The 26,828-nt window shown below is 41.8% G+C and overlaps 1 protein-coding gene across 4 annotated transcripts in view; it reads left to right on the top strand.

The window, feature by feature from the left end:
- Positions 1 to 26,828, top strand: part of SPTBN1 (spectrin beta, non-erythrocytic 1) — a 181,037-nt gene that overhangs the window by 104,234 nt on the left and 49,975 nt on the right. For all 4 annotated transcript variants that reach the window (XM_079110171.1, XM_079110172.1, XM_079110173.1 and 1 more), the window contains 3 exons: positions 11,001 to 11,152; positions 22,508 to 22,681; positions 26,133 to 26,224. In XM_079110171.1, coding sequence (XP_078966297.1) covers positions 11,001 to 11,152; positions 22,508 to 22,681; positions 26,133 to 26,224 — 418 coding nt within the window. The remainder of the gene's footprint in view (positions 1 to 11,000; positions 11,153 to 22,507; positions 22,682 to 26,132; positions 26,225 to 26,828) is intronic.

Here is a 26,828-nt window from a genome sequence, read left to right as displayed (position 1 = left end):
TTGACTTAAAAAGAAATCTTGTGCGACCATTTATAGGATGGGTGAGGTTAAGGAATCCACAAAGAAAGTTAGAACTGTTTTTCAGAGTGTGGCGCTATATGTAATAACTTTCTTTTCATTTTAGGTTATCTTAAAAGTGACCAATGGCAGATGAATATGTATATCACTTACCTAATGCTGTGAATTCTCAAGGATTTGGAAATTGCTTTTTAGCTGTTTTTTTTTTTTTTTTTTTTTTTTCTTTCTGTTTTCTTTTTTGAGGTACTGGATATTGATCCAGGGCTTCATGCATGCTGGCTAGCCTTCTGCCACTGAGCTACACACTCCAGCCCTGCTTCTTAACTTTTTTTTTTTTTTTTTTTAATGTTTTTGGAGGATGGACAGATCCTCCAAAAACAGTGTCTTCATACTAGTTATTAAGTAAATATTTGCTCATTGACTAACTAATTAACCCATGATGGGAAAAAATGACAGGAGGCCTTTATGACTGTGAAGTATTAGTGTTTATAACATTTGCTGTTCTAAATGGGATAATTTTTCAGTTAATGGATTAGTTGGCTGAGTTAAATTTGTAGTTGTTGATTGGTTTAGAGCCTCTGTCATTCAGTGAATTACTCTCTCAATGAAGAATACTCTGAGGTGAAATTTTGGTTTGATGCACTAGGATATCACTTAGAAATAGTGCTAAGTTCTAAAAATTCCTTAGTTTAGGAAGTAAATCTCCATTGTAAAATTATATGTTTCTTTTCTAGTCTTGTCATATCACTTGTTATTTCGGAATCCAAGTATGGTTTGGACACCTCACCCCTCCTCCCCCCACACACACATGAAGTCTGTGACTTACTTGTATAGACAACTGGGATTTTGGTGTTTGGCATTGAAGTTGAGACAGTCTTAGTTATCAGTCTGTTATTTCCATCCTGATAGTTTCTGCCGGGATCATAGTCACTGGCCAAAAGGGATTTAGTTGACTAAATTTGTATACAGTTCACTAAAACAGAAGTCAGTTAAAACATGTTTTTTCTGTTTATGTCCCTTTATTTTAAATGTAATTCCTCTTCTCATTAAGTGGACTTTTGGTGTAATTCTGTAGTTGGAAGTGATAACTTGTCATTGCTGTGGCTTTCTTTATTCCACAGTACTAATCCTTTGCAGAGCAAATTTTTACATATAACCTTATTTGGAGGACTTCTGTAATACTAGATTATTTTAGATGAGAGTGTCCATCATTACTTTATTGAGGGAGTAATTATTTTAGTAGATGATATACTGTCTATGAAAAGTAGTTAACTTTGTGTGATGTCCCTTTATTTATTTATTTATTTATTTATTTTTGTTTCTGTCTCTCTGGTTTGAAAAAAAAGTCCCAGGGGTCTTAACCTTTTGGAGTCTGTGAATTAGTTAATTTTGACATCCTCATTAACTAAAGCTGTCAGAACTACTACAGCAACCGCTGCATTTGGTGTGATTATCTCACAGGCAGCCTTGGCCTCTCTGGTCATCTGTGCAGAAATGTTTAAGTAGAGCAGAATCGTCTTGTATCTTGAAAGTCTCAGGTAATGTGAAAGAGTTTTGTTTTTCCTCCCTGCACTGTTGACCCAAATTCTTTTGACCTTAGGAATTCTGGAGACCTGGAGAAGGATGAAAATCATAAGCAGGGGTCAGGGTACACACTCTGATTTTTAGACCAGCCACATGGTCCACAGAATAGTATGGCTACCTCCCCTACATTAGTGCATTGCATGAAAAGAAAACATGGTAAATTTGAAATATCTTTTATTACTTAATTCCCAAGCTCCTACAATAAAAGACTACCTATCATTAGCCCTGAAAAATGAAGTACAGTCATGCTCTGCATAACATTTTTATCAACTCTGGACTGCATACATGATGGTGGCTATACTATATAGCCTAGGTGTGCAGTGGGCTCATACCTTCAGGGCCTGTCTTAAGTTTTGTTCTATGATGTTCACACAATGACCCCATTGCTCAAGGACATTTCTTAAAACATAATCCTTGGCATTAAGCCACGCGTGACCATAGAGAATTTTAACCAGTGAATTCGTGTGCCCCATGATAGACGTTTTTTTTTTTTTTTTTTTTTCGGTGCTGGGGATTGAACCCAGGGCCTTGTGTTTGCGAGGCAGGCACTCTACCAACTGAGCTATCATGATAGACTTTTAATATAACATTTACTGCTTCATTAGTAGTTGCTTAGAAAAAAATGCCACACAGCCCACTCCAGGTGTTGCCTTTAACAAATCTCTTTCCTTAGCTGGGATGGTGGCACACCACCTGTAATCCCAGCTACTTGGAAGTCTGAGGTAGGAAGTTCAGGCCCAGCCTGGGCAACACAGTGAGATCAAAGCTAAATAGATAAATGAAAATTTATTCACAGGAAAAAGGAATCCATAAAAACAATTTATTTCCCACTACTCAGTATTAGTGTTAGTCTGCATTATAACATTCCGCCATAGAAGTTTAGTAATTACAATTATGATATTGGTTTAGTCCCAGCTTTTTTCTAACTTTAAGGATATTAAGATTATCTTCAGTTTGCCTTCTTGCAGGGAGGGTTGGGGAAGGAGAGGTGATGGTAAATGCAGTGTTCATCAAAGTAAGAACCTAGCAGAGTAGCCTGCAGCATGTGCAGAGCAGTGAGAAGTTGAGAAATCCAGTCCTGAGTCCAGGACCCTTTCTAGTCCTCAGAAGGTAAAGGTACAGCCCTGAGTTCTGACAGGTGGGATAGCACACTATTCATCCTGTTATGTCACAGTAACCAAATGAGGTTCTGGGGAGAGAAAAGGGGTCCTATGTTCTCTCCCTGCCTGGCTGGACCTCTGGGCATAGTCCTAGTAACATAACTTTTAAAAAGAAAAGTCATGCTATGCTGGATACAGTGGCACATGCTTGGAATTCCAGGGACTCAGGAGACTGAGGCAGGAGGATCACAAGTTCAAGGCCAGCCTGGACAATTTAGCAAGGCTCTATCTCCAAAAAATAAAAAGGACTGGGGATATAACTCAGTAGTTAAGTTCCCCTGGGTTCAGTTCCCAGTACCAAAAACAAAACAAAACAAAAAAAAAAACTGCTTCTGAACACCAGCTTGGCAACATACTTACCAGAGGAGGTTAAATTGGTGCCTGGTATGGTGCCTTGTTCCCTGCCTTGTTCATAATGAGCACTCAATGCACATTTGCTACGCTGATACTGATTGGAAAGTAGAGTCTAACAAATGGGTTATGCTATAAGTGATACTATGAAAATGTTTTAAACCTCAAAATGGCAAACGTTTTCTGTAAAGAGCCAGAGGGTAGCTAAGTTAGGTTTTGCAGGCTACATAGGTTCTTAAAATGTATAAAAGGCATTCTAGCTTCCAGATAATATAAAACTAGGCTATAGGCAGAAGTTTGCAGACTACTGTTTTAAATTTTTTTTTTTAATCATAAAAAACTGTCCTAAGATGAATGATCATGATTTTTCCCTGTTGTTTGGGGGAGGTAATATCTTGTTTTCCTCAGGCAGGGTAGGGTGGTAGTGGTGGTGGGCTTTGATATTCTTAAGAGTTCACATAGATGTGGGTTCTAATGCTGGATGTATCTTTGCTAGCAGCATGCCCTTAAGTAAGTCACCAAAATTTTTATGTGCCTCATATAGTTAAAAACAGTTTTTAATAAACAGGGTAAGCCTAGTGAAGATCCAAACTCAGCATCCATTAGTGTATAGGAGGAGATTTGGGCCCATTTCATCCTTTGTCCATATTCTCCCTGACTGCGATTCCAAGCTATTTCCTCCTGCCCTGTCCTGCAGAGATGGAGATTAATAGATATAGTGTCTAAAAATTTTTTTTTAATGGGGTCTTGTTTCTCTGTCTTAAAGGCCTTTACTTTCTCCTCCTGGTTTTTGTACTCTACATGACTGTTAATCCACACTGGTTCTTACCCTGGCTCTTGTCTTCAGTTGTTTTCAGAGGAATCCTCACCAACCTCAGCCCCTTCCATAGCCTTAGCTTCCTGGATTGTGTCTTTAAGGGGCTCACCCTCAAGTATGACTGACAGAGAGGCAGGACCGCAGGTGTCCTCTTGTGTTTCCCTTTCTGTGCCTCAGTTTCCACCTTGGCAGAATTGGAGCCTTGTTACTCAGACAACACAAGCAGGGGCTTCTCATTTGGTGCTCGTGGTCGGTGCAGGGTTATACAGAGTTTTTAGTTGGTTTTATATAGTCTGCACATCAGGCTATAAATATCAGCAGAGAATTGCTATTTGGGGCACATGCATTTAGACAGATGTTTACGTGTGTTTTGTCCATGAAGCCTGTTAAACTGTTAGGAAAATATTTTAACTCAAGTTCTATTTATATACAAATCAGCAGTGAATTAAGGGCCCCCAGACTAATCCGTCACAGGGAGGCCTTCAGTCAAAAGATTAGTTTCCTTCCTCTTGCTGCCTCAAGATAACAGTTTGATTCTCTATTATCAATACAGTCAGTTGCCTGTTTCCGGTTTCCTGCTCTGTGTGTTTTGCATGCTTCTCCTGGGAAATGGCTTATTTATTTTTTCATGCTAAGGCACATATAAGGACTCCACCCCACTGTATTCTTTTGTTTTGAATTAGGATTTTTTCTTTTTTAAACTCAAGAATTTAGCTTTAGTGGATAAATTACTAAAATTGGTATAAAGTAAGTCTTGTGACAATTCACTTGTTTGGGTCATGTAACATTGTAGTTATCCCCTTGTGTATTCTGCAACTTTACTGTGCAATTATGTGGTGGCAGTTGCCCCCAAATGAAACAAAACAAAATTGTCAAACTCTTTAATCTGAAAGACAGTACCACAAAATGGCATTTTTGTCATATTTCAGACATTTAGAAATAATTACATAAAAAATTGTTTTGAAAAGTTTTTATGTTGTGCAATTATAACATTTAAGTGTTCATATCTATATGATTGAAACTTTCACCAGCACCGCCCCCACTAATTTCTGGAGGAACACTAGCAGCAGCAAGCTTTATTGAGAGCTTCCTTATTGGAACTGGGGGTTTGCTGATAGGTTCAGCAGATGTTTATTGTATGTCCATTCACTTCTTGGTGTATGCTAAGGCTCTAAACAAGTGTGGAGTTGAGCCCCTCTCCCTGAGGCAGCTGAAGGCTAGTGAAGGAGATAGGACACTGGATACCTAATACAAAGATGAGAGACCATATTCCATCAAATGGTGATAGCCCGGCCTCCTGGAGAGCGAATCTTAGCCTACACATTAAAGAAAGTGAGAGAAGAGAAAGGGCCTTCTAGGTTAGAAGAATGATGTAAGTAAATGTGAAGAATGAATGTGCTCAGGGAGAGTTCAGAGCATGAGCAAGACCTGTTGGGTGGGAGCACCCAGATGGTGTGCCAGGGAGCGTCCCAGATGAAGATGGTGTCTTAGGAGAGAATCTTAGGACCTTCAGATACTAGGTTTAGAGAACTAGATGAAGGCTGGGGATGTGGACGTTATTGTACAGTCGTACAGCTTTGAAAAGCTGCTGTTTGGGGAGGATGACTATGGCAGTGATGTTTCAGGGGGGTTAGCTTGGGGAGAGAGGCTCAGGGCAGGGGGAAACCTCATAACTGACGGTGGTGGGACCTGAAATCATCTTAACTGGTGAGCATTTTTTCCCAAACAACCCCAAAAATCTGTTGTCAAAATCATTCTCTTTGCATTTGATCCTAAACTTCTCTGTAATATCTTCATAATATCTTCTCACTTCTTGTTTTGTTTTCCTAGTTAGACTTTTAGTTCACTGAGTTCAAGAGACCTTATCTTAGAGGTCTGTGTATAGTATGCACTTTGTAATGTTGGAATTTATTTTAATACTCTCAATTTCTGATTAGTCAGCCAGTCATGGGAATGTCTGTAAAATGATTGCTTTATATATTCCTTTGATTTCTTCTCAGCTTCCGTTCTTACAACTCCTTTCCTGCTTACACCGAGGTCTACACCTAACTTAATCTGTGCTTTAGCAAAACTTGCACATGATGTTTCTCCGTCACTTTCCTTCCAGGATGTTCCATACCTTTTAGGCCTTCCCTCTGGTTTCTTTCCACAGCCAGCGTTATGGCATGTGGAGAACATGCTTGTGTTTAGTACTTTTTACAGAGGGTATTGCAGGAAAATGCTGCCCAATAGTTTCCATAGCATGATACCCATCTGTTTTAGTCAGTTTTTTCACTGTTGTGACTAAGTGACCTGACCATCACAACTGTAGAGGAGGAAAAGTTTATTTGAGGGCTCATGAGTTCAGAGGTTTTAGTCCTTAGAAGGGCTTGAAGTGAGGCAGAACATCATGGCAAAAGAGACTGGCAGAGGGAAATGGCTTGCATTATCAGGAAGCAGAGAGAGCCTCCACTCAACAGATAAAATATATACCCAAAGCCGCACCCCAATTCCCACCTCCTCCAGCCACACCCTACCACTTCAGTTACGATTCAGTTAATCCCTATTGATTCGGTTAATCCCTATGAGAATTAAATCACTGATTGGATTAAGACTCTCACAACCCAGTCATTTCTCCTCTGAACCTTCTTGCATTGTCTCACATGTGAGCTTTTGGGGGACACCTCACATCCAAACCATAACAATCCATTCATCAAAGCTCCTCCTATGTCCTGAAATTTGATTCATGTTAACATAATGTTCATTTTTCCAGTTGTAATACATTCTTCAGAATAAATAAATATTGAAGCATTGCAACTTTCCATTATTTATAATAACCATTCCCTGCAAAGAAAGATAGATTATGTGCTTCTACAGGGGATGATAATAAAGAGGCTATCCACAACCTTTTTGACCTAAGCATCAATCAAATGTGTTTCTCTGCTTTAAATATCCCCCCTTTTAAAGACACACTGAAAATTTCAAGTTTTTTAAATTAGAAATCAGATAACAAAGGACAGCAAATCTTGGCACTTTGAAGAGAAGTCATAGCTACAAATCCCTTTATGTGACTGAAGAATGGGAAAGACAGAGCAACACCCAAAGGGACCCCAGACGTGCCAGCCCTACCACTGCAGTCTGGTGGACTCATTGAGCCTCTTGCTTTGCTGGAGAGAACTGTTAGGTTCTGCCTTCCTGTCAGTTGCTGTGAGGGTCTAGTGAGCTTTGAGGAAGTATAAATTGCTTTTCTGAGGCACAATGGCATTATTGCAGGTGTGCCTGGAAAATCATTTGGTGGAAAGAGTACCAGTAATGGAATGTCACTTGCACTTCTCTCCTTCATGGATCAGAAACTATAAATGTTGTCATATTTGAGGATGTGTTTCTTGATCTGCCTCTTGGTAATTCTCATTGACCAGTAGTTGGCTAGTATATCTCTGAGTTTGTGGAATTAACTACAACCTGATTAGGTCTTTGCACTGGGAACTACTTCTGGTTCCTAGGATCTCTCAGAGCTGCAGGGACATGTTGGTGGAATTTGTTTTGGAAGTTTATTTTTTGAGAGCAGCATCAGGAATTGTCCTTTCTAACCTCACTCCTCCTTGGCCATGTGGATTGCCTCACCATGCACCCCCTACTGAGGGGAGACACAGGCATGAGTTGACTTGATAACAGGCCCTGAAAAGAATGGAAATGGCCTAGGGGACAGAAATGCCTACCATCACACTGTCCCAGATGGAGGCTGCTCTGTTCTCCCAGGCATGCTTCTGCTCCTCTGCATTGTGGAATGAGTGAGTCTGAAAGCAGAGATGTCCTGCTGCCATGGAGGATATGCAAACCATCAGTGTCAAAAAGCTTTTGATATAGGCAAACAGAATGAGGAATGAATAACACCCTGACTCTGGCATCTTGTAAGTGCGGTCTGAGCGCCACGAATGCAAGCTCCAATTGGTGTAAGCCCAGTGTTCTGTGTTAAGATGTTAGCAGCATCCTGGCTTCTCCCCGGTAGATGCCAGTAGCTCCTGTTCCCTTCCCCATTCATGATCATCAAAAATGTCTGTAGCCTCTCCCATTGGGGGAGAGGATTGGAAGCCAAAATTGCCCCCATAGAGAATCTCTGGTCTAAAAAATCAGATCAGTAGAAGCTTGTAAGGACTCCTTTCTATATCACCACCACTGCTTTATACTCATAGGATTGGAAGTTGGCCCTCTTCCCTGGACTGCTTTCTCCACCTTCTCTGACAGCTCAGGATGGCAATAAGCTTGAGCCTGGAAACCTGGAAGGAGGCTCTGGGTTGTCTTCACACTACATGTGCCAAGAGCCTCCTGGCCTATCTGCACCTCCATCCCCCTCCTTGCTGGGATTGTGAGGTTGATATTGTGCCTTCCTAGGAAGGGTGGAACAAAGGACCGGGTCCCCAAGGACAGGAGCCTCATCCTCTACTGGAGCACAGGGTAGCTTGTCCCTCCCTCTCCCTTCTTCCACTTCAGAAGTGTTTGTCATTGACCAAGCTGCCTTCGAGAGGGCAGCTAGCCAGCCAGGCTTTGTGTCTCTCTGCTGAGTGAGTTTCCTGCCCCTGCGCCTGGTTGTCAAAAGGGTGTTTATCGGATCCTGTCCCTGGGCAGAATCTTCCTGCTTTTTCCACTGTTGGTGTGAACCTGAGGAGCTGAGACCCTGTGATTTTTCTGCATTTCTCCTTCTTAATCTGTGAGGAGAAGGGAGGGGCAGACGGGAATGCAATGCTAGCTCTCATTTCTTTCGTGTTCTTAGTTTCTTTGCCTCATCTTTCTTCTTCCTAGAGTTTCTGGGTCCTCCTTGCACAGATCCTGGTCTGTTTAGTTTCAGCTCAGTCTCTCTGCTCCCACCCTTGACCTCTCTGTTTGCCTCTTTATGGGGGAAGGGTTGGGGTTGGGTGGTAACGGGGCCGAGTGCTGAGTAGGGAGTGTGTTTACTGGAGTCTGAAGCAAATCCTTGGAATTTCCTTGTAAAAGAATCTTTAAAAAGCCGGGAATGTTACTTTAATGTGAGATTCACTCAAAGGAGTGACAGTAGACTGAGGAACTCATTTTGTACTTGTTTATTTAGAAATGCCGTAATCCAAGCAGGTTTTTGTTTTGATCTTGCTCCTTTGAGTGACTGGATGCGGCAGTAACTTTGAGCCCCAAACCCTTCATTAACAGCCTCGGATACCCATCAAGGGTTTTATTAAAGACATTTTCCTACCCTAGTATAGCACATAAAGGATATTACAAGTGAAAAAAGAAATTAGTTGACCCTAAATGCATCTGAATTGAGAGTTACTTGCCTCCTGGGTAGAGACCATCTGTGAAATGTTCCTAGCAAAGTCTTCTGATTCTACTGTGGACCTGCTCTTTCAAAGCAGCCAACCTAAACCAAAAAATGCAGCTCCCCATATCACTGTAGTGGTAAAGTCACCATCCCCCATGATTTTGCAGTTAATAATGAATGTGAGTGGTCTCCTCCTGACCTGTCATAGTGTCATTGGTGCAACTTCCTTCATAGGTTGCAGTGAACCCCTACTGCCTTTTTCTCCTTCTCCCCATTTGCCTTTGTTTCTGGTTGACCTTTGTCCCTGCGGAAAGGCCCACTTTCCATCTGGAGGGGCTGAATCTTTTAGGGGAGAAGCTGGACCTCAAGGAGCTATTGATTGCAGCATGTGGCCTGCTGTCTTGGCAGGTGCCCTGCTGGTTTCTGCTGGCTCACCTGCCAGGTTGCCATTAGTAAATGCTTATCCACTGTTGTCTCTGCCTAACTGCCTCCCTGTGGTGGGGTTGGCAAGGGACTTTGCTTTCAGGCAGATCTTAGATACCAGACTGTTTGCTGACCCTGTAACCAATCTGGGAATCCAATACCCTCAGGCCACTGGGCATATACCCCATCAAGTGGGATAGCTTTTTAGTTGTCACCCAATAGTTTTGAAATACATAAGGAATAATTGAGTTCTCCATAGCTTTTGTAGAGTCATGCATAAACATCTCCATGTGTTTGGGTTTGCCCTAGGAGAAGTAGGGTTTGGGTTCTGGTGGAACTAGAAATAATAGCTACTCTAGTGGCAGAAGAGCAGAGTAGCTCTGTAGAGAACAGTCAGGGAGGATGAGTGTGTGAGTCCACCCTCTGTGGATGTCTGTTGAAGGTTTTCAGCTCTCTCACTTAGAAAGTTCTGGAGTGCCAAGGAGTTTGGAAACCTGTTCATATGAATTGTGGAGGTGCAGTTCTCGGCTTAAGTGTCTGTAGAGTTTTTTTGGTTCAAATTGAAGAAAATTTGGATTACCAAAACTTGAAAAAGTTATTGCTGTTTTCTGGATAACTTGAATATACAACTACCATACTTTAAACCATAAACCAGCAGTTGCCTTTTCAGTGTGGTTGAAGTTGGAGTCTACTAGTTTGTAGAATAGAATACTTGAGCCACCAGGGTCTCACTACACTTTTCTTGAGGCCCTGGGCTCAGCCTCTGTTCTCCTAATGCTTGGCTAGATCTCTTTGTACTCTTGTTGCTTGCCCTTTTCTCTCTTGTCCCCAGAGCATGTGACTGAACCTGTGAAAGAACCATTGCCAATCAAAGTCATGAGTAAATTTAACTTGTCAGGTATTGCCTAAGTCTTTGTACACAAGGGAAGCAGTTTCCTGCTGTTCCTGAGCTTCTATTCCACATTCTTTCATATACTGTGCGTTTCCCCACACTTTCCTTTTGGGGGAATAGTAGCTATAACATGACACTAGAAACTCTGCCAGTCAGATATTACAGTATTGGGCAGAACTGCAAAGACACCCCCACACACACACACACCCCATCATCATTTCCTGCATCCTGATGCCTCTTGAGCAGGGATGGGAGAAAAGGAAGTGAAGGATTTTCTCTTGGCAGCATGTCTAAGGGGCTCACATGTTCAAGGATTATCCAGTTTTTTTTCTCAGAGCGATGACTGTAGTTAAAGTAAGTAGAGGTTCTATTGGAGTTTGGTTTGGTTGACCCCCACTCCTTTTGTGGACTTTCGTGGCCCTGCTGGCATGCACCTGCTGCTGCCAGTGCTGTGGTTGGTGGTTAAAGTGAGCTCTCCTCTTGCAGATGAGCGTGAAGCTGTGCAAAAGAAGACCTTCACCAAGTGGGTCAATTCTCACCTTGCCCGAGTGTCCTGCCGGATCACAGACCTGTACACTGACCTTCGAGATGGACGGATGCTCATCAAGCTGCTGGAGGTCCTCTCTGGAGAGAGACTGGTAAGTGGAAATGGTAGTGTCTTGTACCATAGGTAGGAAAATATTTTTGAAAATTCAAGTGTGGATTTGCCTATTGTTGAATTCTATAATTAATGATATTTTTGCAAAGGAGAATTTTCGATGTGTGAGGCAAATGCTTTAGGGAAAGCCCCAGCTTCACATTCTGAGTCTGGGTGACATTCTCGAACTATAATAAAGCAGCCTCATTCTGGTAACTTGTGAGGTTGCTCCCTTTGGTCAGAAAGATCCTGGCTGGTGTTCCTGTTAAGCAGAGCATAGTGCCGAAAATTGAAGAGCCAGGCTTGGATGCTGGCTCAAGGATGAATCTGCATCCCACATGAGATCATGGAATGATTTCTAAATTTGTGGTCTTATTGATTCTCTGGAAAATCTGAGCTTTCATTTCAAGGTGGCAAGAATTGAATTCAGTGGGTTCTGATGTTTTTGTTTTCTTCCCTGCACCCTTTTTGTTCTGGGGGTGGAGGGAGAGCTGGTATTTTTGTCTCCTTAGAAACAGAGCATCCGATGAATTCATCCTGCCGTTTTTGGCAGGAAAGTTATCAGCCTGCAGTAAGAACTCTGTCCTCATTCTGTTTCTCAGAGCTGCTGTGACCCTCTCTGATGTGACTTTTATTTATACACCTTAAACCAGAGAAACTTAAACCATCTCTGTGACTGACCCAACAGGTTTTGTCTCGCCTTGATTTGAAAGTAAATGCTATATTTTATACCAGAGCACATGTAATTCCATAGGTAGTGATGCCGCTGAGCCAAGAGCTGATGCCCAGGGATAGAACCCCACATCTGCACTGACATCATTAGGAAAATATGATGGTGGTTGGCAGGTCTGCCAGAAAGCCTTATTTTTAACTTGATCTCCACCCTGTAACTTGACATCCACAGCAGATCTTTCTGTAGATGAACCCATACACCTCTGACCATAGGCAAGGGGCCAAGGTTGTACCTTGCCCTATTATTAGCCCACTGACAAAATTGTGTCTGAGCTGGAGTAAAAATGGAGCCAACATTTTCCCTCGTTGCCTCTCTGTTCAAGAATGGGAATTTTTCCTCTATATGATAGTGAAGTCCCATCTCATCTAAACTGAGTTCTATCCATGCTGTTTGTTGTCTGAACATGTAGGTCCTACTGCCTCAATTTCTGTGAGAGTTTGTGGGTCAGATTAGATGAGAAAAGAACCCCTCACTCAAAATCATTATGGTTATAAAAGAAGGTGGTGATAGCACCGCAAAAAAAAAAAAAAAAGGAAGGTGGTGTGTGACGTGAGCATTGGGCCCACATGGAGAGGGCAGACAGGCTAGTCATTTATTGCATTTCGATTTGTTTTCTTGAAGTGAAATTTGTTTGAGAGCCTAGGCTAGAATTACTATGATATGCAGCTTACAAAATACAGTTTTTTTAACCAGACTTTTTTTTCCCCCTGCCTCTCTGTGCTTTTTTGGGGCCTCATAAAATTGCTTATTCATTTTTAAAAATGTTTTGAAAGTAGCTAAAAAGCTCATTAAAGGTCACATGGATAGGAATCAGTTTAGTCGTTTATTTTTGTTACCAATGTGGTCAAATCGTATAGGTAAAGAGTGAATTGTAAACCTTTGAAGGCTTGTAATTCTTTTATACCAAGAAGATTATGCCCTTGATAATGTCCATATGATAAATGGGATTAGGCCTATTGCCGTTTATCCTGAACAGGGCAACAAAAATATTAGTAGGAAGGGAAAATCCAACCAGTGAACCATAATTTTTAGTTATGTGTGAAAACCTCCTACTCTTTTTTTGCCACTAGCAATAACTTTGTAGACTGTGACCCAGAGACCTAGGAGACTAGGGGCCAAGAATGGAGATGGTCACCATTTCCACCCTCTTAAGCAGTCAGTATCAGAAACTTTTAGCTGGTACTTTGTAAAATCCTCAGTTGCCTTAATTCATTTATTATCCTTTCCTCACAGCTAACCGGGATTATAGGTTGAACAGTCCAGTTATTTGTATTCCAAAAGTAAGGATACCATTGAGTGAGTAAAATTGTTCATTTGGACTGGAGATTTTCAGTCTCTTTGGCCTCAGGGTGTTTAGTTTAAGGAACTTTATGGAACAGACACAAACCACACTCTGTCCTTTGCTGCTGAGGCCTGTAGGCCTCAAGTTAGAGACCCTCCCAGCAGGGAAGAGAACTCCCTGAGGGCTGCCCAAGGGATCCTCGTGTATTCAGGTTCCAAAACTATTGAGGTGGTTAGAGCTTCCAGGCCTGGATCAGTTAATGAACACAGCTAAAGTGTCATCAGGTAACATTCCGTCAGAGCTGAGGTTTCTGCACCAGGGATCCCTGGCAACACGAATGTTTGCACTCCATCTGGAGCTCCGTCTCAGTCAGATTTACTTTACTGATAGATTCTTAGAATCCTTTACAAAGGAGGAGATGGGTACGTGTGTGTGCACGTGCATGTTTCTTAGTGAACTTTAAAGAAATATTAGATGAATGATCCAGCAAATTTCACCCTAACTCTACTCTGGATTTTGGCCCAATAGACTTTGAGTTAAACTTAGCAAGTTTTAGGCAGGCATTTGTGTTATCAAGGAACTTGATTCTGATCCACTGTGGAACAGAATTTCCCATCTTCATCCCTGGCCTGGGCAGACTGTGTGTCCAGAGTGTCCACTCCCTCTCTGTCTCAGGTACTTGGGGCAATGAGAACACCATGGGGCTTTGCTGTTGCTCTTTGGGATTGAATTGACAAATTACTTTCCAGGATCTTGCTCTGAAATCACTGTGGACTACAACTCTGCATAAAGGTCCTACTTTGAAATTCTCTAAAAATATGGAACCACCCTTTACCTCAGTGTCATATTGACACGTAAAAGTGTGAGCACAAAACCTGTGCAGGTCACTCTGCAATTGGACCTTGATCTCAGTGTCAGACAAGAACAGAATTTGAGGGGTGAAGGTTCACCCATAGCAGCACTAACATTGGGAGCAAGAGGGGCCCCTGGCATAATATCCTCAAACCTGTACTTTGATAGTTATGGCCAAAGTCATAAAGGTTGGAGGCTTACCTGTGCCTGTACCTTCCTTTCCTGGGCCTCCATAGCAAAGAATGATTCTAAGTTAGGGTGGCCAGTTTTCTGCCTTGTCCCTGCCACACTGAGCTCTCCCTGTCCCTGAGAGAGCTCTTCCCCAACCCCAGGTGTTACCAATCACAAGATGCCATTGGTTTTTGCTGGCTTGTCGTTTGCTGATAGTCTGTCATCTTACTCCATTCATCAGTCTCTTTAAGAATTAAAAGCAACTAAAAAGATGGATTTTTTTTTTTTTCTGTGTGTATGGATTTTTTGTTGTTGCTTTGTTTTTTTGGTTTTTTTTTTTTTTTTTTTTTGGCAACCATTAATTCTAAAACAAGCTGAGCTAGCGAGATGGAGAAGATAGATTTACCATTGAGGTTTCTTAAGCCTTAAATCCTATATTGAACCACTCTGAGCAAGTTTTTTCATAAAACCCTTGTTTATAGATCACAGCAGCCATGTATTATTTGTTGAAACAGGATTTTGTGGACTGCCCATAGAACCTAACTGTTTTTCTAAATATCACTGGGAAATGGGAGAATTTAGTTTTATTCCAAACAAGCAGCCATGGAAGAACGTAATTCCCTGATGAATTGGGGTCTAATTGTACAAACAGAGAACGAAATAATAGAGTTCTGTGTGCTGGAGTAGCAAATGAATGACCTCAAATCCCTAGAGTTGAGAGGAGGAAAGGAGCCTCTGAGTGAAGTGCCAAGAAACCTTAGAAGTGTGTGGGGCTCAGCCAGCCCACGAGAGGCCATGGTATCCACAGGACCCAGGTGAGGGGTGCTGCCTGATGGGCAAGTTTCCTGGTCAAACTGGAGTTCCTTTTTTGAAAGGAGTGATGATGATAACATCAGTATATACTGTCTGATTTTTAGGATTTACACAATACTGGCACACATGTTATTTAGTTCTTAGAGTCTAGTGAAGTGGACAACCTGTATTTCCTCTGCCTTGTAGACAGCATTAGCAGAGTTAGAGTAACCTGCCCAAGGCTAGTGTTGCTGTATGTCATGTAACTTGGACTGTGGCCCACCCTGTCTGTTGTACCCTCCTTTCCCACTGAGTTCTTATCAGTAGATCCTGACCAGGGAAGAGATAGGCAGGAGGTAACAGGACTCAGTGTGGTGTTACCTGAATTGTTTGGTTTTTTTTTTTTTTTTTTTTTTTTTTTTTAGTACTGGGGATTAACTCCAGGGATGCTTTACTAATGAACTATATTGACAGTCCTTTTTACTTTTTTATTTTGAGACAGGAATCTCACCAAGTTGCCCAGGCTGGCCTCAAACTTGCAATCTTCCTGAGTGACTGGGATTACAGGTGTGCCCCCTGCCGCCGCACCTGGCACACCTGATTAGTTTTAATTGGGTAAAAATCACCGATATTCTTCTGAAAGCTTGAAGTTTGATGTGTAGGGAGAAAGTTGGACACTAGTGTGAAACGAATTTGGCTTTATAACCTATAAGAGGAGACTTTAGAATTAGTACCTCCCATTCTACCCTGAGTGATACTAGAGAGGCATCTCTAGTATCTGTCTCTGTAGTAAAATTCACTTTTGATTAAAAGATAGAAACATAAGCAAAGGTTGGTCAAACAGGTATCCTGAGGCCAGTTCGTGTCTTTACTTACTTCTTCACCTGAACAGGATTAGCAGGTTCTTTAGAATTCATCTTGCATGTTGGCCAGTCTTCTGCCCCACAGTCCCTAGCTTGTGTTTTACTGCAGGAAGTGACCACTTCCTGTTGTAGACATTGTAACTCCAACCAAGGGGCTGTCAGGGCCAGGCAGCAGTGTGTGTCACTTCAAGGCCCAGAGGATTCTTCCCAGAACTGTGCTGTGTCCAGCACTGCAGAGTTGTCTTTCCAGGTGGCTTCAGGGCTTCTTTGGCTACCTGTGGAGAAAGAGTGGCTATTTCTAAAGTGGGACATGGCAGCCTACCTCCCAGGGCCCTCCCAAAGCACCCTGCAAAGAACTGTCCCTGGTGTCTTCCTTTTATTCAAAAAGGAGATCTGCTTGGCTCTAGGAAGTATTTGTTTTCTCTTTTCCATCTTGGGAATATATTCCATAGCTCTACAAATCCTAAAACCTTGCTGGGTATAAATGACACAGATTCAAGGCTGCACAGCCCATCGGGCTGTCCAGGCAGAACCAAGGGCCTCTGATGGAACCATGCAGGGTAATTAGTCCAAGGCTACACTGTTTCAGGTAGAGCTTGGACTGGCTGCTGTAGTGAGCAATTAGAATTATGTTTTCAGACCATAGAGACTTCTCCCTTAGATTAATAAAGCAGATGGATCATGGATTTGGGACAAAGTTATGGTTGGTGTGTTAGCTTTTCATCACTGTGACCAAAGTACCTGACAACAACAGCTTAGAGGAGAAAATGTTTATTTTGGGCTCACAGTTTCAGTCTATGATCAGCCAACTCCATTGCTCTGAGCCTGAGATGACAAGGCAGAGCATCTAGGTGGAGGAAACCTGCTGAGCTCATGATAGCAACAAAACCAGGGGATGGTTGTGTGTGTGTGTGTGTGTGTGTGTTGCACACTCACATAAGGAACCAGAGACAAAATATAGTCCAAGAGCAAGCTCCCAGTGACCTATTTCCTTTAGCCACCTTTAGCCACATCCCACCTGCTACAGTTAACCAGTGCAGTGGTCCTTTGAAGTTATTAGTCCATCAAATGGATTAATCCAACAGCTCTTGTGATTTAATCATTCCATCTCTTAGCATTCCTGCATCAATTCTCACAAGAGCTTTTCTGATGGGGGAATATCTCAAATCCAAACCATAGCAGTTGGTAAAGATTTGGAATAGAGAGGCCTTGGGGAAAGGCAAACAGAAAAGGCACCTTTGAAAAACCACAGGACAGTAGTGTAGGAGGCGAAGGAAAGCTTGTTAAAAATGATTTAAGAGAAGGTCAGTAAAAGTAAGTATGTTCTCAGAGAAAGTCTCCCTGCCTTCAGAGCCCCCCTGAAATCTCAGACCCATAAGCCTTGTCTTGATCCTTGTCTTTGGGTGAAAGCCTGTTCAGACTGTCCTGTCAGAAATAACAAAACAGAAATGTACATGTTACCTTGGGAACATGCCCATGTCACACTAGGAATCTGATGATAATTAGTGGAAGCAAGAGGGGACACTCCTTTCCTTGGCAGAATTAGCCACTCTGGGGGTGAGGCTTCAGAAAGTGTTTATAACTGAGTGATGTGCTCTCCCCCACCCCTCCTCCATTGTGTTTAGTTTTTGCCATTGTTATCTCTTCCTTTTGAGAAGATCAAGTTCAGTAATATAAAAATAGCTTCTAAAGGAAAAGAAAGCTATTCACCAGATGGGAACCAAGTCTCTTCCTTCCTTTCTCGGAGAAATGTGTACTTTTCTTCCTTGTATTCTGTATTCTGGGTTCTTAGTGTAGCATAAAAAGAACGACTTTTAGAGTCTTGGTTTGCCATGTACTGACAGATTATGTCATCTTTCTGAGCCAGCGTGCCCTCATCTGTAAAATGAAAAGAATAATTACAATAAATCAGGATGTTTTGAGGATTAACTATGGTCACAGCTATAAACCACCTAACAGAGAGGTGAACACACAATAGTTGCTCAGTAAATGGCAGCTGAGAATTTTTAGATCTTGGAAGCTATGTAGTTGACCAATATGTTTCCATGTATAGCTATGGAATATCATTATTATCTCTGGAAATTAATGTTTTGTAATGTTTCCTGAGCTTGCCTCCAAGTATTGTGCCTTAAAACATTGAGAAGTCCTCTCTGAAGCAAATAAAACTAAGACAAATTAGTTGGCATACTTGAGCTTTAGTCTTTCTATGGGTGGGGGTTGGGAACTGAACCTAGGGTTTTGAAAATACTAGGCAAGAACTCTCCCACTGAGCCACATCCCTAACCTTTTATTTTGAAACAGAGTCCCATCAAGTTGCCCAAGCTGTAGTCCTCCTGCCTCAGCACTGGGATTACAGACATGCACCACCATGCCCCGTTATTGAGCTTTAGTCTTGCTTCTCGCTCTGCCTCGTGTGTGTCCAGTACATCCTCTGACCTTGCCTTGTCTTATTTATTCTTTTGTTGTACAGGGGGTTAATATTGCACTGAAGATGGGCGAACTTCAATTTCGAAATACAGGAAAATGATTTAAATCACAAAGGTGGGGTAATAAGATGATAAAGCAAGCCTCCCAATAACTTTTATCACACAATGTTTTGCCCAATTTGAATTCTTTACTGCTGTATGGCAGTAATAATATTTATTTAAAATCTCTGTAAATCACACTTTTGGTACTTCTCAATAAGTTTTGAATTAGAGTTTTTATATAGAAGCCCCCAAAGGTCAGTATTTCTATATTTTTATATCCTCTTCCCACCTTAATCTTATCTGCTCCTTTGGGATACTACTGACCACTTTTTTCTCTTATCACCAAATCTTTCTCTCAGGCTAGAATTCAGTTTGGGGTGTCAGGATTAAAAGAGTAACATTGCCATTGCTGTACTTAGGGCACATTTCTCTTCCCATTTTAAACGTGCCCTTCGATTGATAGGGTCAACTTTTCTGGCTCTCACTGGGAGAGTCCTATACTCTAAACATTCCCATGTCCACGGAGAGCTGTGCTACTTCTTAGCAGTTCCAACTCCCTGGCATAGGGAGAGGGGGAGTTCCCCATTTTATTCAAAGTAGAATTTCTTTTTGGAGGAAAATACTTGAGGTGTCGTTTGCTGGTAGAGAGGTTCTAGGTTTGAGAATACCACAGTAGTTAATTTTGTAGCAGCCTTTTGAAATAATTGTCGATACTATTCCAATTTTACTGATAAATAGTTGTGAAGTAAATTATTGATTGAGATTGTTTGGATATCATCATCCTGTACAATGTAAAGGCCAGGAGCAATAGGAAAATTGCAAGCAAGCACACATACACATTTGTACAACTTTAGTGGGAAAAAAGCAGATACACATCCCTTCCCCTCTGGTAAAATGCAAAAAAACAAACAAACAAACAAAAAAAACACAGTTTTCCATCTCTTCTGGCTTCTTGGTGTGGGGTTTGGTTTGGTTTGGTTGTTTTGGGAGTACTGGGGTTGAACCCAGGGATAGTTTACCACTGAAGTAGGGTCTTGCTAAGTTGCTGAGGCTCACCTCAAACTTGCAATCCTCCTGCCTCAGCTTTCCGAGTAGCTGGAAGTACAGGTGTGCACACTACCATATCATTTTGTTTGTTGTTTGTTTTTCTCTTTTTTTGTAGTGCTGGGGGTTGCTCTGGCATACTGGGCAAGTGCCGTACTACTGAGCCACATCCCCAGCCCCATGCTCCACCGTTTCTGATGACTGACCCTTGCCCCAAGTACTTGAGTTGCATCCAGATCTGGAGTGGACCACCTTTATGGTCATCTGGCATGGCCAATTAGTATGAGATCCCTGGGATGTGCATCACATTGCTTCAGCCTGTAGGAAAGCACCTTCATCCTCCCTTACACACTGCCTCACACCCTGTTGTCCACACAAATGTGCATACATTACACTGAGGTTTTGAAGTTTCCCATTTGAGGAAAGGAGATTCTCGGAGGACTCTTTGCTGCATTTGTTTGAATGTGAACCAGACTTAAGTGATCATTTGAGATCTGGGTTTTCAGGACAAAGTTTGAAAGAGTTGTGGTTTTGTTCTGCTGAATAGTTTTTTTAGTTGTGGTTTTGTTCTGCTGGGAAGGTACCAGAAGCCCCCATCTATTCCTTGTTCTCCTTTTCCTAAGTCCTTTCGCTTTAATCATACTGTTCTCCTCACCCCAACTTAGGAAATAACCTTTTCTGCCTGTATGAACTAAGACGAGAGTTTCTGCTGGGATTCACAGAATGCTTCAGACCTCCTTGCTCTGCAGGGAATAGCACCTGTAGGTGTAGAGAGACCACTCACTGCCTCACTAGCCAGGCACACAAACATTGAGAGGAGTTTAAAAAAGGCCTCTGAACAGCAGGAAGAAATGTACAGAATTCACACACCTCTTTTTAGAGACAGCTAAATCTCTATCCCTCAACTTGGAGCAGAGTTTTAACCAGGAGCTTCATTCCATCCCGAAGCCCCTGGCTATGAGAAGAGCAAGGGGCTGCTGTGAATAGTTACGTTTTCAGTAGTGAGAAATGATAGCTAACCCAAGAAATGATCAGGAAAAAACAAACAAATGCGGAGTTCTGCACTTCTCACCAGGAGGAGGTAGCCCTATCTGCCTCACCTTGGGAAGCACTGACCCACACATATACCAAGAAGAGAAGAAGTCTTCTCCGCAGCAGGAAGGAAGGTCAGAAGCCCCTGTACCAGCATCCACACACTTCACTTGGAGCTAACCCCATCCCTGTGTAATGACACTGAGTGTGACTCAGGAGGCTGGTGGGGGTGCCTCTGAGAGAGCGTGCGCCAGTGGCAGCCTCAGACAGTGTCTACAATCATATCTTTTTCTGCCTACCTAGAGTGCTCAGTTTTCATCCTCTTTTTGCAATGCAGGGGATCAAACCCAGGGCCTCATGCATGCTAAGCAAGAATTTACCACTTTTGATAAGGCCTCTGCTTGTAATTTTGTTTCTTTGATGTCAAAGTCCAATTCTTCAATTCTTATATGTCCTTTTCTGTAGGAAGTATAAAATACTAATCTGAAACTGGGCAGAGTAGACTGAAATGACCACTTGTTACCCAAATATCTTTCCATTCAGATGTTTTCCAGCTAGTAAGTCAGGAAGATCTTAACTGTAGAGGAAAAAAGAAAAAAGCAGGAAATGGCCAATATATTGGCATAGGACTGGCTATTGCGTTTACCTAGTTTTGCCTAGGTTGCCGCACACCTGGCCTCCTTTTCTCTCTGGAGGTCACCTCACCCGTGGGTGTTCAGATTACTTGTGCACATACCCTATGCTCAGAATCAAACCAGAGACCCCCTAAGAATATAGCAGCGTAAAATCAGCCAGCAGTTGAATTAGAAGTAGTTTAAGAGCAATATAAGAAACAATAGTATCATAAAAAATACAAGGCAATGATGAGTTCTTGGACTCTGTCCACATAATCAATATGCAGAATTGTGAGAAGAGACCTCTGAGAATTAGAGTAGTTATACATGTCTCCAAGAAGGAAAGACAGGCCTTGACCCTGAGGCTTGGAAGATAGGTGGGACATGGTGCGATGACCAAGAAGATGCTAGGGATCAACAGCAGCCACTAGTCAGCTAGGCAAAATGTATTCTTCTGACAGGTGAGGGTGTGTGCTTCCTGTTGGGGTGTTTTTGAGATGATGACATCAGCCCCAGGTGCACCCTGGACCAGAGGGGAATGAATGGGAAATGAAGAGCAGGTGCAGGAGTCCAGTATGAACTTGGTTTTGTCATGTTGGTAATAGTGACCTAATGAAGTGTATGTACATACATTAGGTAGGTAGATAAAATAAATATTTATAGTAAATATGTATGTGTGTATAGCGGATACTGTGGAGATACATATGGTAGGTGCGTGTGTGTGTGTGTTACAAATGTATATATCTTTTGTTTATTTTTGAATGTTTACCTTCCAAGGGCCTTATTTAGATTTTGATGTAACTGGGGGAAAGGAAGGAACTAGGGGAAAGGAAGAAACATTTGGGGTATTCAAATTAGGCTACTCTCATTTTCCCCCTTTTTCTTTCTTTTCAGTAAATCACTCCCTGTTGTTTAACCTCTTCCCTGTTCGCCTCACAAAACCACCATTTGGAAATTCTCTTGACTTGATGGTGTGGTCCATCTTTGTTTTGTACCATCCTTAGGAAATGACTCAAGCCAGCAGGTGGCAAGTGTGTGTGTGTATGTGTATGTATATGTGTGTTGCTGAGGATTGAACCCAGAGCCTTGTGAATTCTAGTCAAGCACTCTACTAACCGAGCTATATCCCCAGCCCACAAATCTATTTTTGTATTGAAAATAATTAGAAAATCCTCACAGTTGTTGGCCATGCATCTGCAAAAAGCTGTGTAGATGGCAGCAGTAGCACTGAAATTCTCTATGAAAATTGGATTTGCGTCTCTCTAAATTTCCCATTTCTGTCCTCATTTGTAAATTATGTAGCTTCCACAATTAAACAGACCTCTGGAAAGTAATCGGTTACAACCCCTTAAGTAAACTTTTCTTTTCCAAGACTGTTAGATAAATGTGTTTTTGGAACAGATGAGCACACAAGAGTTTTAGTGTTTTAGGTTGGGGGAGCACTGCACGACAGGCTGTCTCTGCCCTATTGGATGATCTCTTTCCACCTCTGCTCTCATTTCTAGCCTAAACCCACCAAAGGAAGAATGCGCATCCACTGTCTGGAGAATGTGGACAAGGCCCTTCAGTTCCTGAAAGAGCAGAGAGTTCATCTTGAGAACATGGGGTCCCATGACATTGTGGATGGGAATCACCGGCTGACCCTTGGCCTCATCTGGACCATCATCCTTCGCTTCCAGGTAAGTGACTCAACCCAGGATGCTGACATGATGCTCAGAACTTAGGCTAATCTTCCAAGTTCAGGTCTCTTGGTGGAGGTGACCTCCCCATGCCAGAGGGACCAGGAAGAACAGCTTGAAACTGCATCTCAGAGTCAGGGGTGTCACATCTGTCCCTCAGGACTGAGTGCTGCCCCTGGAGCCATATAGAAGCTACTGTATCCTCCCACATTTCACTGCTACTGACAGTCTTGGCTCTCTTCTCAGATGTGACTTAGTGGTGGTAGCTTTCAGGCTGCATCCCCTGCCCCACTACTTCCCCAACACCTTGTCTGGTGTCTGCCATTTCACTTTCCAGAGCAGAAGTATGAGGATGAGGCTGATGTGAGTCTACTTAGCAGTAGACTGTGAACTTCACCGAGTATAGAAGTATTTTTTAAGTCAGAATGTACTTTCAAGGTCATTTTGTCTAATTCTACTTTTTGAGGAAACCAAGGATCCTGAGAAGTTTTGTAGGCTTGCTCAGGTTTCTGACTCATAAAAAAGAAAGAGCTCGGTATTTCAAGACCTCCAGCCTGAGGCCTGGGACTCCTTCTCCAGGTGTGTGCTTCCTTCTCAGGCTCTTCAATTAAAATTTGAAAGGCAAGAAGGACTTATTACCCTGGTGTCAGGTTACTCTGCAAACAAATATCTTAACAGTCTTGTCTCCTGGGTGACTGTGCACTGCATGCCTTTCCTTCCTGTTGTGCCCTTTGATAAAGATCTGATTGATTTTTTTTTTTTTTTCTGGGTAAATAAAAACACAAAAAGGGAAAGTGAAAAATCAAATTAGAGCTATCTTATGTTTTCATACTGACACCAATCCCTCTTCCTCCTCACTGTGCCTAGGATTGGGCTTCAGTTTCCAGTGTTCTGGGTGTCTATGTGTGAGGAGGGGGCAAGAGGCTAAAATGGAATCACATTTAGAAAGGACTCCCTGACTAGCTGTTTCCCAAACCTGGCTGATCATCTGCCACCATTGTGAAAACTTCTTAATAATTCAGATTTTCAGAGCTCAGCCCACATGATTCTCATTAAGTAGGTTTGAGGAGGGGATCATGATAGAAGATGGCATAGCTTAACAGACTTAATCACAACCACCAAGGACATTTTTTTCCCCAGGCACAACTTTCATGTAGGTTTCTGTCATTTAGTTCCTGAATTATTGAAAATGGAACGAATGCCATCAGGTTCACTAATCGTTGCTCTCATGTCTTACGCCAGTAGATGTGAAATCAACAAGACATTCCTTGAGGTTGGCCCCAGCTTTGCAGAGGAAAGCATTCTGTGTCTGTTGCCTTTGAGCAGTGGTGATCAGAGCACGGGAGGGCATCCTGATTGTGGCCTATCTTTTTTTTTTTTTAATGCATCAACAAAATTCATTTAAAAATTGTGCTAAATTCATGCAAGACTGACATTCAGTTTAATAAATATTACCTTTATTTACAATTGTTTCTTTTTTCTTTTTCTTTTACTTTTTTTTTTTTTTTTTTTTTTTTAATTCTGTCACTGACATATATCCAGGAAAATTCCTGTGGCCTATCTTGTTCCTGATAACTGACCCACTGTTCCTATGTCAGGGAGCTGGCACACGCAGCCCTTTTCAGGATTCTCAGCATGAATTGGGTTGAGTTGTTGACTAATTAGCTTCCTGCCAGCTTTCCTTTTTCTGTACTTCAACCTGTGAATGCTGATACAAACCTTTTGCCTTTGAGGGGAGATACAAAGGCTGCTGATGCTAGTGCATGGTCTGTGGTCTTGGTTTCTTACATGACTCAGCCTCTTCTACCTGTTCTATAGATACGGATTAATTCTGCATCGGCCAAGGCTCAGCTTCTGCAGTGAAGCATCCCTGTGTGTCCACAGAGATCTCTCCTTCCCCCAGCTCTTGAATATGCAGTCTTAAGTTCCCAGTGCTTGTGTGTGTTCCCTGTTGTTCCCAGGACATGTTTTGTCTTGTATGTGTATAATAGAAATCCATTAATTACTGATGGCAACACAGGTTTTATGCCTTTAAAGAGAATAAAAGATGGTGAGAGAAACTGGAAGTCTTGAGTTTGCCTAGTCTCACAGAAAGATAGCTAGAACTTCTTTTTATATATATATAATTTTTTTTTAGTTGTATAAGGACACAATGCCTTTACTTTATTTATTTTTATGTGGTGCTAAGAATTGAACCCAGTGCTACATGGGCAAATCTGGAAAAAGATGCCCTTCTTCATACAGAAGTGTGAGAAAACTGACAGTGTTTAGTGTATAAAGTTCCAGCCTGAGTCTTTGTCACTCAGTGGTTGAAGATTATTCTTGTTCACTTTGCACGTGAGCTAATGATTCTAATAGAAGAGTTTGAGGTTTTTGCAAATTCAGACTTTGCATTTTTACCACAATTAAAAATGAAGTTTTTTATTTTTTAAGTGCAGATATTTCAATTTCTAGATATTTTTTCCTAGTTAAAAGTTTACAACATTTAATTTTGTATTTAGATATGTTGTCCGCTTTGTATCTCTTTGAAAAAGAACTCTGGGAAATATTTTTAGGTTTAATGGAGGGGTTTGACAGGAGGTAGGACAGAGAAACTTGGGATGGCTAGAGGTGGAAGGTGAAAGATGATCTCCTGGGTTGATCCATCCAGTTCCAGCCCACATCCCAAATTTAATTATGGGAAAGAAACTACAACCAGAAGGGTATTTGGAGCACTTGTTTAACATCATAACTGGGAGCTGGCTCCTAACCCAAGAACTGCTATTTACCAGTCTTTTCTGTGAGCTCGGCACTTGTTTACTTCATTAAGACACACAGCAGCGCTGTGAGGTAGCTGTTGTGACTGCCATTCCTCAGATGAGGAAATTGAGGTACTTGGATGGTAGAGCCTCAGTTCAGACCCAGGTAGTGTGGGTGACTTTGGTGCCAGTAGATGAGACTTTCTATTGAACACACATTGTTTATGAGGAGCTTACAGATGCAGACCATGGAAGCATGGCATTTAAGCATTCTCTTTTTTTGAGAAGTGGTGCCCATAGTATTCTCATCAATGAAGTCCACATATTTGTTTGAAAAAATGGTTATGAAAAACCCAACTAAATATTTTTCTGGGCTGTGATAAGGTTCCAAGTATGCTGTGAGAACCACTGTGCTCGCTTATAGTTAGAAGACCAGGTCTCAGGCAGAAACAACTCTAATGGTGCTAGGAAATCATACAGGTAGCTGTCTTCCTTCCAGCACTATCTCTGTATAAGTAGGAAACCCAGCTCTGGCTGGTGCTTCTGAGCTGAGCCCTGACTTCAGGAAGCAGTTTTCATTGACATATGAGCAAGTAGTTTGCAGGGTAAGGCTTTGATCTAAATTTGACTTTTATATAAATGCAGACCTGGTCTTCAGTGGCTGTTAGACCACTGACCCATCTGTTTGTCTAATATTTCTTTGTAAATCTTAGATCCAGGACATCAGTGTGGAAACAGAAGATAACAAAGAGAAGAAGTCTGCCAAGGATGCCTTGCTATTATGGTGCCAGATGAAGACAGCTGGGTGAGCAAAGGATATCAGGGCTGCTTCTCCCAGGACTGAGTTCTGCTTTAGTCATCACTTCTAAGGCATTGACAAGTGTCTTTTCCATGGCTTCCATTGAGGGGGCTTGTTAACACATAAGCAGTTGCTGTGTTGCCATTTCAGCTAGCTCTTGAATGGAAGGAGTTCTGATTTACAGTTTGGACCTGTCATAGTTCTTCAATCAGTTGCCTTCACTTTTTCAAAGAAGCTCCAGAGTCTATTATATTTTGAATTTTAAAATCCTGGAAGCATTATTAAGAATCACACCCATTATATTTTTAAAATGCTGTTGTGCATTTTCTTCTCCTTTTAACTTCTGTTTGGGGGAACTTTGCTTAGTAAACTTAAGAGTAATCTTTAAGTCCCGGTTTTCCTTTCTTTTATTCTTTCACTGAAATTTTAGTGAAGATAACTGTAGAAAACTGCATCTTTTTCGTTGTCACCAAAGTTCTCTGGGCTCAACTGATACTAAATCTGTAAAGTTATCAAAATATTTTAGGGTCATAGGTTCTTAATGAGATTTGATTTTTATATCGAGTAAATTGGAGAGTTACTGTCAATACTACATGTAGCTATAACTAAT

This window comes from Sciurus vulgaris (assembly GCF_902686455.1).
Source record: "Sciurus vulgaris genome assembly, chromosome: 14".
NCBI lineage: Eukaryota > Metazoa > Chordata > Mammalia > Rodentia > Sciuridae > Sciurus > Sciurus vulgaris.
Note: the sequence above shows the minus strand (reverse complement) of the source record. Positions and strands in the feature narration are given on the sequence as shown.